The 13,252-nt window shown below is 38.0% G+C and overlaps 1 protein-coding gene across 1 annotated transcript in view; it reads right to left on the bottom strand.

Moving 5' to 3' along the window:
• The window catches only part of LOC132393079 (integral membrane protein 2B-like), a 33,367-nt gene extending 20,453 nt beyond the window's left edge, over positions 1-12,914 (bottom strand). Inside the window, exons 1-2 of the mRNA XM_059967856.1 lie at positions 12,695-12,914; positions 8,728-8,862 (exon numbers count right to left, since the gene is read on the bottom strand). Of these exons, the coding sequence (XP_059823839.1) occupies positions 8,728-8,862; positions 12,695-12,781 (222 nt within the window). The 5' untranslated portion in view covers positions 12,782-12,914. The remainder of the gene's footprint in view (positions 1-8,727; positions 8,863-12,694) is intronic.
• Positions 12,915-13,252: the final 338 nt, after the last annotated feature.

Genomic DNA, 13,252 nt, shown 5'->3' with positions numbered 1-13,252 from the left:
CAAAGGCGAGAGGAGTTGCAATTTTGGTTAATAAAAATTTACCAATTAAAATACAAAACATATTAATTGATTCGGCAGGGAGATATGCAATTATACATTGTCAAATTTTTTCAGAACTATGGACTCTTATGAATGTTTATGCACCAAATGAAAATGATGTAAAATTTATACAAGAAGTCTTTTTGAATTTGGCTAACACACATGACAAAATATTAATAGGTGGAGATTTTAACTTTTGTCTAGATCCAGTTTTAGATAGATCAACAAAGGTTGTCACAAAATCAAAAGTAGCAAAATTAACTATCATTGATGAAAGACTTAAATTTGATTGATATATGGAGAATTAACCCAAAAGAAAGATTATTCATTTTATTCAAATAGGCATAAAACATATTCAAGGATAGATTTTTTCTTATTATCAACGAATATGCAAGATAGAGTGAAAAATATGGAATATAAAGTGAGAATATTGTCAGATCATTCTCCTTTGATAATGACAATGATAATGATAGATAAAGAGGAATCAATTTATAGATGGAGATTTAATTCAATATTACTAAAACGTCAAGATTTTTGTGATTTTATGAAAAAGCAGATTCAGTTTTTTTCAGATACAAATTCACATTCAGTTCATGATAAATTTATATTGTGGGAAGCAATGAAGACATATTTGAGAGGTTAAATAATGTTATACTTCTAAAATTAAAAAGGAATATATGATAGAAATAGATCAATTGGAAAAATATTACAAAATTAGAAAAAGAATCTCAAGGATATATGACAGAAGAAAAACGAAGACAACTTATTAATAAGAAGTTACAATATAATACACTTCAGACATATCGAACAGAAAAAGCAATTATGAGAACTAAACAGATATTATGAACTAGGTGAAAGATCACATAAGGTCCTTGCATGGCAGTTAAAAACAGACCAGACTTCTAAAACGATAAATGCAATTCAAACAAGAGTAAATAAAATTACTTATAAACCTTTAGAAATTAATGAAACTTTTAAAAATTTTTATTCTGAATTGTATAAATCAGAATCACAAAATGATAATGTCAAGATAGAAAGGTTTTCATCACAAATAACTCTTACAAAATTAAATATGGAAGAACAGAAGGGATTAGATATGCCTTTTACATTAAAAGAGGTTGAAGAAGCTTTAGGATCATTTAAAATAATAAATCTCCAAGAGAAGATGGTTTTCCGCCTGAATTTTATAAAAAGTTTTATAAAAAGTGCATTACTGACAATGTGTCGTTGAACCAAGTGGGGTCGGACCACGATAATGAAAGGCATGGACCAGATTAACCTGACTTCCCTATACAAGCCTAGCCGCCATAGCAGCTCATACTCAAAACTCTGCAGCCTAACCTCTCCCAGCCAAACATATACATCCACCAGCCCTACACTCAAACCTAATCCTAAAGTCCAAAAGGGGCACACACCCCCACAAACCCTAGGCAACTTCCCGATTAGCCCTGGCTTCAGCCCCACAAACCCCAATTAACCCTTGCTAAACCCCCACAAACCAGATATCCTATGTCAAGAGGGGCAAGATTCAACAAAGGCAAGTGTTGGACCTGGTTAATGAAGGCGTGGACCAGATCAAAGTGGCAGGGTCGCGTGAAACAGAATCTCAAGTGACGAATCTTAAGTAATTTATTAATTCCTCCTTTTATGGAGTTAATACATCAAACAGAAAGAACGCATAAACTTCCAGAATCTTTTTCGACAGCTATTTTAATAGTATTGCCAAAAAAAGATAGAGATCTTTTAAAGCCAACATCATATAGACCTATTTCTTTGTTAAACACTGATTATAAAATAATAGCAAAAATCTTAACAAACTATCTAAATACTTACCAAAATTAATACATTTCGATCAAACAGGATTTATTAAAAATAGACAATCGGCAGGTAATGTAACTCGGTTATTTAGTATAATTCATTTGGCTCAAAAGAGGGAGGAAATGAGTGTGGCAGTTGCTTTAGATGCAGAAAAAGCATTTGATAGATTGGAATGGGGTTTTTATTTAAGGTATTGGAAAAATATGGATTAGGGGTATCTTTTATAAAAAGGATTAAAACCTTAAATACTAATCCCAAAGCTAAAGTAGTGACAAATGGTCAAATTTCAACACCATTTCAGTTAACAAGGTCAACTAGGCAAGGTTGTCCATTATCATCTGCTTTATTTGTGTTGGCGATAGAACCATTAGCTGAATTAATTAGAATGGACCCAGATATTAAGGGTTTTAGAGTTAATCAAGAAGAATACAAGATTAACTTATTTGTTGATGATGTTCTGCTTTATTTAAAAGACCCATTGCACTCGTTGTGTAAATTATCCTATAGATTAGAAGAATATGGGAAAATATCAGGTTACAAAATAAATTGAGATAAAAGTGAAATTTTACCTCTTACTAAAGGAGATTATAGTCAATGTCGATTAATAACTCAATTTAGATGGCTGGCAAATGGTATAAAATATTTAGGTATAAGAGTTGATAATGATATAAAGAATTTATACGTTAAATTACTTACCATTATTGAAAAAAATTCAAGAAGATCTTGATAAATGGATGATATTACCAATAACATTAGTAGGTAGAGTAAATACCGTAAAAATGAATATATTCAATAGACTACAATACTTATTTCAATCACTACCAATACAATTACCCCAGAAGTTTTTTCAAGAGTTAAATAAATATGTGAGGAAGTTTCTTTGGCAAGGTAAGATGTCAAGAATATCATTGGAAAAATTGATATGGAAATTTGATCTAGGAGGGTTACAACTTCCAAATTTTAATTATTATAAAGCAAATCAACTTAGATTTATTGCATCTTTTTTTGAGAAAGATAAACCTGCATGGATTAGAATAGAACTAGATAAAATGGGAGAAAATACACCAGAAGATTTCATATATAAATGGGAATCTAAATGGATACAGGAAAAGAAAGAATCTCCTATATTAAAACATTTGATTGACTTATGGAATAAGATAAATGTTGATGATGAGACAAAGAAATCTTTATTAGCAAAGAGATCTTTAATTCAAAATAGACTTATTCCTTTTACAATCGATAATCAACTTCTATATAATTGGTTTCAAAAAGGGATTAGGTATATAGGAGATTGTTTTGAAGGAGGTATATTAATGGCATTTGATCAATTAAAGAATAACTGTAAAGTATCAAACAACACTCTTTTTTGTTACTTCCAATTAAGGGCTTATTTAAGAGAAAAATTAGGTCAAACGATGTTATTACTGAAATCTAATGAAATAGAAACTTTAATTCAAAAAGGAAAAACTAAAAAATTTATTTCTTGTATGTATAGCTTGATTCAAAAACAAGCAATTAAACAAGGAGTCCATAAGTCAAGACAAAAATGGGAAAGTGACTTGAATATTAAAATTGAAGAAACAAATTGGTCAAGACTATGTTTTGATAGTACGACAAATACAATAAATGTCTGGTTCAGATTAGTGCAATATAATTTTTTACATCAATTATATATTACACCACAAAAAATAAATAAATTAAATCCAAATTTATCTGATCAGTGCTTCCGATGTAACCAAGAAATTGGTACTTTTTTACATTCTACTTGGTCTTGTTCTAAAATTCAACCTTTTTGGACAAATTTAAGAGTTTTATTGGAATACAACTTCCACATAATCCAATATTATTTTTATTAGGCGATATTGAAGGGATAAAATCGAAACCCAAATTGATTAAATATCAGAAAGAATTTATAAAAATTGCACTGGCAGTAGCCAAAAAGGCTATTGCAGTTACTTGGAAATCGGATACATACATAAGTATAGATCGTTGGAAGAATGAAATTTCCAGCTGTATTCCACTTGAAAAAATTACTTATAATTTAAGAGATAAATATGAAACATTTTTGAAAATTTGGCGCCCTTATTTACAAAAAACAGGATTAAATATATAGGTACTTTGAAGATAAAATAATTGGTTATTTGGGAAAAGAAATAAATATATATACTGAAGTTATTACGAACTCCGTGGAGCATGTGGGGATCTTCCGATATCCAGGCATTCTTTCTTTTTCTATAGGGATGTTAGGGGGGGAGGGGCTAAGGGGAGTGGGGGGAAGGGTATTTTATTTCTTCTTTCTGTAATTATCTGAAAACTCAAAAAAAGTTTTAAAAAAAGATGCAGTAAAGTTTCACACTCAATGATGATAGCTGGTTCTTTGCTTGTGAAGATCAGGAGGGAAGAAGAGACCTCAGGAGCGACAGCATAGCATTAGGGCGCTTGGGTAGCAAGATCCTTCCTGCATCTCCACTTCTCTTCAACAATCGCTCTTCTGGATTCCTCAAAATTTTTGGCTGCCTTGTGGATCAATATTCACCAGCAGTCTCTGTCACAAGCCAGGTGCTGCCACTCGTTGACCTCTATTATTTGCCTGAGAGAGCTGCTACTTAAGTTGGTCTTTGTATCTCTTGCACAGGGCACCACAATCTCTCTTGCCATGAGAGTTCTCCATAGAACACTGCTTTCGGTTACCTGGAGCTGTCCATTTGGAGCTGCTAGTGGCTTCAATGCTTGAAAGTTGAGCCTTCTCCAGGATCTCGTTGTTGGAGACATGATCCTGCCAACTGATACCCATGATGGAGTGGAGGCAGTGCTGATGGAAGTGCTTGAGCAACCGGATTTGCTTACGATACAAGACCTGGATTTCGAAGCCGTACAGATAGGTAGATACTTTATTAATCCCAAAGGAAATTACAGTGTCACAGTAACATTACAAGTACACAGATATAGAAGAGACATAGCAGTTATGATGAAGGCAGCCCTGTACACCTGGATTTCTGTGGACAGATGCAGCTGGTGGATCTTCCACACATTTCTGAAGGTGCCTGAAGGCACTGCTAGCTCTGAAGAGTCGATGGTCAATGTCACTTACTACCATAGCAGCATTAGAGATGACGCTGCCCAGGTAGGTGAACTGCTCAACCGTGGTGAGAGGGTGGTCGTCAATGGTGATCTGAGCCAGGATGTAAACGCCATGAGAGGGCTTCTGAAGGAGAATCATTGTTTTCTTCAGACTGACCGTTAACCTGTAAGCCCTTGCAGCCTTGGCAGACTGTGACTGTAGCTGTAGTGCATCCTCTGTGTGCATGAGGAGAGCACAGTCGTCCACATATAGTAGCTCAAGAATAGGTTCTTGCATGGCTTTTGTTCAGGCGAGAAGGCAGCCACTCTCAAACAGTACCATAAGTCGACATATTGATGGCATGTCACATGATGCTGAAGAGGTTTTGTGTGATAAACTGAAAAACAGCTTCCCTATCAAAGTTAATGAGTCAACAGATTTCTCCAATAAATATCATGTTGTAGCATTTATAAGATTTGTAAATGATGATGAAATTCAAAAAAAAAATTTTTCTGTTGCAAAGAGCCATCCAAAACAAAGGCAGGATATGTTTAATGCTCTATCTTCATATCTGTCTATATCTCTAGGTTGAGTGAACTCAGCCTTTCTCCTTGGAGCAATGGAGGATGAGAGGTGACCTGATATAGGTGTACTAGATGATGAATGGCATTGATCATGTGGCTAGTCAGAGGCTTTTTCTCAGGGCAGAAATGGCTAACACGAGAGGGCAGTTTTAAGGTACTTGGAAATAGTTACACAGAAGATGTCAGGGGTAAGTGGTGTCGTTATTGTTGTTTTTGTTTAAATGCAGAGTGGTGAGTGCGTGGAATGAGCTGCCGGCGACAGTGGTGGAACACTGGTGGAGGCAGACACGATAGGGTCTTTAAGACACCTGGACAGGTACATGAGCATGACATGTTCAGCATAACTTTGTGGGCCAAAGGGCCTGTATTGTGCTGTAGGTTTTCTACGTTTCCTAATGAAAGGTATGTCTTGTATGAGCTGTGTTGGCAGCTGTACTGATGGTGCCTTTCAATGGTTGGATCCATGAGAGGTTTCATTTCTCATGTAAAAAGAAAATCCTGATTTGGTCACAACACTGCTTTCTTCACAGAGAAGTGCTGATGTCAAAAACTCGGAGAAGAAATTTTTTTAAAAGTTCTGGATGCTGCTACAAATTTGGTTAGCTTTTTTTTAAAAAACAAAGACTAGTTCACTCGAGAATGTCTAAAAGACTGTCAGGAAAGAGGTACAGAAACCTGAAGGCATTCACTCAGCTACTCAGGAACAGCTTCTTCCCCTTTGCCATCCGATTTCTAAATGGACACTGAACCCACTAACACTACGTCACTTTTTTTTTGCATGACTTATTTTGACTTAACAGACACATACACATATATACACACACTTACTATATTTATCGTGTATTTAATTGTACTGCTGCTGTAAAGTTAACAAATTTCACGACATACACCAGCGGTATTAAACGTGATTCTGATAACAATGGTATCCTCAACACCATAGGCTCTTATGACAATTTTTTGATGCAATTACTAGATATCCTCTATCTACTGTGTCCAAGACTTCCTCAAAATTGATATATGCATTGAAATTTCTATTTTACAAAGTTATACTGACTGCTTAAAGGGGCGGGGGGGGGGAGAGAAGAGAGTCAATTGTAGTTAGGCAAGATACAAAGAAGCATTTGAGAAACATGGTGCTCCAGTGCTTCAGTTATCCACTGAAACAATGCAACTTTCCTTGCAATTTAATATTTTTAAAAGATCCAGTTTTGTTCCTTCCAAATACCCATAAATGTAGAATCATAGTCTATGCAGAACCAGAATCTCACTTCTGCAATTTCATATCCCTTTTTTCTTTATCCTTCTTAGCACTTAAATAATTTTCTTTTTAAAGTTATCAGTGATTCTCTATGAAGCAACACAGTCCAGATCTTGCCATTCATTCCACAAAGTACTTTGATTATTTGCAAAATGAATCAAGTCCATGACAACACACACAAAACACTGGAGGAATTCAGCAGGTCAGCCTGCATCTACAGAAAAGAATAAACAGTTGATGTTTCGGGCTGAGACCCTTCTTCATGACTGAAGAGGAAGGGAGAAGATGCCAGAATAAAAAGGTGAGGAAAGGAAAAAAGCTAGCTGGAAGATGATAGGTGAAGCCAGGTGAGTGGGAAAGGTCAAGGGCTGGTGAAGAAAGAATCTGATAGGAGAGGAGAGTGGAGGAGGAGGAGAGCCAGAGAGAAGTAACAGGCAGGTGAGAAGAAGTTAAAAAGTCAGAGTGGAGAAATACAAGGGGGAAGGGGAGTAGGAAATAGTTTATGGGAAAAAAATAGCAATATTCATGCCATCAGCTTGGAAGGTACCCAGACAGAATATAAAGTGTTGCTTCTCCACCCTGAGGGCACCTTCAACTTGGCAGAAGAGGAGGCCATAGATTGACACCTTTGAACTGGGAATTGGAATTAAAATGTCTGCCCACTGGAAAGTCCAGCTCGTGGCGGATTGTGTTGAGGTGCTCAACAAAACAGTCTCCCAATTTATGACGGGTCTCAACAATGTAGAGGAGGCCACATTGGGAGCACCAGATACAAAAGCCAACCCCAGCAGATTTGCAGGTGAAGTGCTGCCTCACCTGGAAGGAACTGTTTGGGATCCTGAATGGAGGGGAGGGGAGGGGAGGGGAGGGAAGAGGTGAATGGGCAGGTCTATGACCTCTGGTTGTTGATTATCCCATGTAAAATTTTCTGTATAATCTAAAACAATAGAAAGTACTGTAAATACTCAAGTCAGACCACAGCTGTGGGAATAGAAATAGAGGTGTTTTTTCAGGTCTCTTCATCAGAACTGAAGAGATAATAAAAGAAGTTTGCAAAACTGCAGCAAGGATGGGGAGAGGGCCATGTTCTGATACGATGAAACCAGGTTGACCATGGAGATAAACTGTAATCAAAATTATCTGAGCAATGAATTGAATAAAGGCAGTTGAAAGACAAAAACAGCCAAAGGAACCAAAGAAAGAAAAAGAATGTGGGAGCTTTGAAATCCAAACCTGGCATGTCTTCCAATGTCAGAGAAATGAAAAACACACCGAGTTAATATTACACATAGATGACTGATCTCAAAGTTACCAAAAGCTGATAAAAAAAAAATCAAGTTATCCTAAGTGGCAGAACTGAATATTGAGACCAGAAATCTGCACAAGATGCTCAGATGGGTAGTAGGGTGGTGTTGCTCAAGCTGCATTGGGCCTGCGACAACAATAAGAATTAAAGCAGCAGGCAATACAAAGCTGAGTGCAGGACTTCTGCAAAGCTGTCACCTAATGTCCCTTTGATTCTCCTCCATTGATGCAGCCTGACCGCCTGGATAATTATGCAAATTATTTCCTGCATAATCTGCTTTTAACATCGCAATATGCTTTTTCTTAAATTATTTGCAGCTTCCTCATGTTGCCCACCAAACTCGTATCACACATTTCTCAGGGTTAGCTATCTACTACACATCACTCATACCACTAGTCTGCCACATCCTCTAAACGTATTAATTTTTTTTAAATAGAGCTGAACTGCTTAACATTGAGCTAACCTGCTCCAGTTTACAAAATATTCTATAATTTACACAACAAGAAAGTTGTTTGGGCAGTATAGCTTGTTTGTCTTAGTTTATCCAACTAGAAAAAAAACTCTGCTGTCATTACCACACAAAAATAATCGAGCATCCAGCAAAAATAGTAATGATTAAAAAGTCATACAGATCAATAACCAAATGATGTTATTTTCATACCTGTACAATAAAATATCGGTAGAGATATGCACCACCAACCACCACACCCGACAGCATAAGAGCTAGTCCCAGGCACATACACCAACACCAGACACGTGATTGGTGTCTAAATGGCACAACCTCCTCCTCTGGCTCCTGTATAAAAGAAGAAGTTATCTTAATGCCAAAGATCACCAAACAAAAATTGACTTAAGTCTAATAAACCAAATATCAGTTGCCTTGATCCAACAGTACTAATGCAAAGGTGTTTACAACTAAAGAATGTCTTTTCTTTTTACACAATTTCAGTGTAGTCTTTATTAATATGCATTACCCAGCTAACCCATGATGCTCATGGGGAAAACCCCATTTTGTAATGCAAGAGTGATGAACCAAGAACTAGCATAGCGATATAGTTTTCCCACAGTAAATATGATTCTCACAACTAAATTATCACAATAGCCAAACTTTCAATAGTTAAGCTCTAATGTTATCAGCCTCAATAAACTGGAAGATTCCAGAGCACCACCCTTTAGTAGAAGCTAAGGAGTTTCCACTTCAGAAGGTCTTAATCCTCAAATGATAAATTCTATTGTGCAATCCTTTAATTGTGCAAAGAAATGAGGATGGAGGGAGGGGAGTGGGACAATTTTCAAAACATCAACATCCTTGACTTTAAGATATATGGCATACAAATAGCCTCCTTAGGTGATATAATGTTCTTAAGTAAGTAGCATGTTGGTCTTTTCAACTCGAGCAGACATTACATCTGTGTCACATTGAGTAGTAAAGGTGCTATTCCACAGGACAGCCGTTTGCACTTTGAAATTTTCTTTTGGAAAACATGCCGATATTTCACATGTAAATCTTCAGTTAACATCCTGCTTAACAATACAGATAAAGAATAAAGGTTTAGGAAAATAATGTAATTGTAATGATAGTAGTAAACTAAGATTAGAGAGTATTGAAGGGACAGGAATAAACTTGTATAGCTAGATTAGCTTAGAGAGGGCTACAGCCACAGATCAAATTAAAAGATAAATTTGAAGGATATGAGAATCTTATTGTTTGGTCAGGAAAGATTAAATATGTTTGCAGTTTATGCAGCTTGGAAAAACAAATTGGAAGATGAAGGAATGGGGAGGATTCAAGAAAGGAAATCATGCAAATAGAAGGGAGGAACAGAGGAAAAGGCCTGGACACGAAAAAGCATACTCAAAAGTTTTCTGATCTCAGAGAGAAAAAGTGGAAGTAAATAAGGATGCTAGTGGCTCCTACCTCACCTTTACCTGCATCATAAAGAATATTCCCTTCATTCCAAAACACAACGGGCTTATCATTTACCCTGATGTCTCCTGTACCCTTCAGACATACCCAGTTTTCTAAATTTTCCCTTTACAATCCTAGTACAACTAAATTTAAAAAAATACAATGTTTCTTTAAACAACTCAAAACTGTATTGTCCTTAAACTATGAACTTTTCATTATCTATTTAGATAATAATGCATTTTTCAAAATATTCATTGTGAAAATGAGTCACAGTTAATAAACTGTACTTTTACAGTACAGGTAGACTTATGATACAATGGGAAGCTGGTGTTATGTAACCACATCATTAACCACAAACTCCTAAATATAAACCACAGTTTATACCCAGTCAGTCGACCTTCTTTACAGTAGTGAAACATTACCCTACATGTAGATAGAACCAGTGCAGTTCAATATTTCTACTGGAAGAGGTTTCAGAAAATGGAGCTAACATCTTAGCACACTGTCAACAAGAACTTAACAAATTTTTCTTTTGGGGCGAAAGATGCAAACTTAAAATCTATCCATCCGTTCAGTCCTCTGACTATCAGTGCACAGTGCCTGCAGTCTGTACTCTTACAACTTATCCATACTCAGATTGCCTCTTGCAAACTTACAACCTCCATTTCCTAGAAGAACAGTATTAGGAACATGACCATTTTGAAAGCTCTCCAAATATCACATTATAAAGTCACTGGGGCAAACTTCTGGAAGGAAGTTCCACATCCAAAAGCGGTGTGGGACTGCAGCTTTTAAAGATTAATCTCTTAAAACAATCTTAAACAAGTAATGAATTTTGACCTTTGACAAATCATACCATACAGACAAATGCAAAGCAACATTTTGCAAGATACACTTCTGGAAGCATGTAGTAGAGAAAAAAGTACAGATTGGAAAATTGCTTTATAATTCCTTGTGCCCCCCCCCCCCCACTTAAGTCATTATTTACTGGCATGCCTAATTAAAAAAAGCTGAAAATCACCCACAAACTTATAATATTTGGAAGAAACAAGCTACATCTCACTGGATTAGCCTTCAGGAGAATTAAGTAGAATACGGCAAAAGTGGTTGAAACAAATTATGATGTTCAAGACCAAGTCTACAAATTAAATGGGCTGAGATTTTTTTTTGGAAAATAACTCAAAGGTCTGTGGAAAAAAATTACAAACGCTCAATTGTTAGAATTGGGGAAAAGATCTATTTAAAACAGGTTAGATTGCCAAAGTTATCAAAGGGAAAGATGTGCACAAGGATAAATATATGCTAACTGAAAGGAGACTGTTTGGCCCAACTGAACGGTTGACAAAGCCATCCTTTCCCACCCCCCCCCCCACTTCCCACAGATGCTGCTCGCCCCACTGCTCGATCCAGCAGATCGTTGCTCCAGATTCCAGCATCTACTGTCCCTTGTGTGTCTCCAGTTGGATTTTTAGTCTTGTAATACACAGATTACAGTGAAGAATTGTGTAGTACAAGGAGGCAGATAAGGCAGGATTTCATGATTTGTACATGGTGCAATTGGAGGTTAAAAATTGTGCAAAATAAATTTAAAATATCAGGGTGGGAATTTCATTAAATATTTAGAGACTGTGGTTGTCATGTTTGAATGACAAGTGTAATGTGTGGTTTGTAACTGGTGTTTTCTGCCAGTCTGTATTAATGTCCCTGTTTAATTCATATCCTGCAACATTAATGCCAAAATAAGCTCTTTTTTCAATTTTCCATGCCTTTGTCAACTTTGGTGTGATCTTGAGTTGATCAAGTCTGTTGTTGGCAGCCTTATGGGGTAGAGGGGCAATAAAAAATGTAACACATGGATTTCCTAATGCTGTAGAGTCCATTTGGCCCATCAAGTTGTATGCTGGCTCTTGGAACAATCCTATTGACCTACTTGTATGTGGCTATTAACCCTACACATTCTCCTATCTAAATGTTAGTGGCAATTAACTGGAGATGCTCCATATACCTATTTAGTATATATGGAAGGTAATGACCACTTGGGAATTCTACACCTTCAGGGGAAGAATGTTCACAATTCACGCAGTCGGCATAGGAAGTTTCGATTCGAAACCTTTATCAAATTTTCTTCTTCTCTTCCCTCCCCCAGAAATGATGACTGACCACAGATCCTCCAACAAATTGGAGGTTACTTAAAATCCGAACGTTTGACCGCCGTTAATGTTTCCTCTCCCTAGCTGCACTTCCCTTCACGGTGCTGTGAGGAATAGTGGGGACTTGTGTATTAGATAAGGAATCGCAGAGCAGAACAATTACCGCAAGGACCTTGAACATCGTTTCTGGTAAAAGGAAAACAAAACGCCCACTGCAAAGTCCAGCTGTTTGGGAGCCAACAGGGGAGCCGGGAGTGAACTGTGGAGTTTCCCCAGTGACGATGCTGCTTCTTGCAGGAGGGGGCAGGGAGGCAGTCCGTTCCGACAAGGAGGGCGGCCTCTCAGACCGGCAGCCATTTTACAGGCGCCGCTACCGTCGCGGTGGAAAATCCGTACTCCTCCACCCCTGCCTTCCGCGGGCCCGAACACCGCTCACGACCCGCAGAGCCACCCGGCCGGGGATGGCTGATCTGCACCGGGGGCACCCTCCGCAAGCACCGGGCGGGTGGCGACGACTCCGGCGGCCCGTCTCACAAAGGAGACCGCCTGAAAACGGCGAGCTCACCCACCTTCTCGGGGATGATCAGCGTCTCGTTGTTCTCATCCTTCTTGGGCGCCTTCTGGCCGAGCGCAGAGTTGAAGGCCACTTTCACCATGATGGAACCACGACCGCTTTAAGTTCAGCTCAGCCGAGACCGCCTCGCTCGCTCCTGGACCGCGCGTGACGCAGTTCCCAAATAAAACCCGCTTCCGAGGGCGCTCGGCTCGGCTGCCGGAGTCGGCGTCGCCCCGCCCCGCCCCGGCCCTGCCCTCGCCGGCCTCCCAACCCTTCAACGCGGCGGAATAAAAAACACATTCCACAACACTTCAGACAAGTGCTAACTTGCACGCCTGTCCAGAGATGCTGCATCAGATCAGATTAAGTATGGAGGCAGAAGCTCGTCTCGACCTTGAAAGAGAGAGAAAAAAATTAGAATTGATGGTTGTTAGAAATAAGATGCAGCCCTTATTCTAGGGTAACTAAACTGAGGGTACTTTTAAGAGATCACCCCATTTCCTGTGCCATTCAGAGCTATGGACTCTGAATTTCAAGTTTAAAGAACTAGAACAGGGGTTGGCGCCCCCCA

Source organism: Hypanus sabinus, chromosome 4 (genome assembly GCF_030144855.1).
Source record: "Hypanus sabinus isolate sHypSab1 chromosome 4, sHypSab1.hap1, whole genome shotgun sequence".
In the NCBI taxonomy this organism is placed as follows: domain Eukaryota; kingdom Metazoa; phylum Chordata; class Chondrichthyes; order Myliobatiformes; family Dasyatidae; genus Hypanus; species Hypanus sabinus.
The sequence above is the reverse complement of the archived record's forward strand: the minus strand, read 5'-3'. Positions and strand labels throughout refer to the sequence as shown.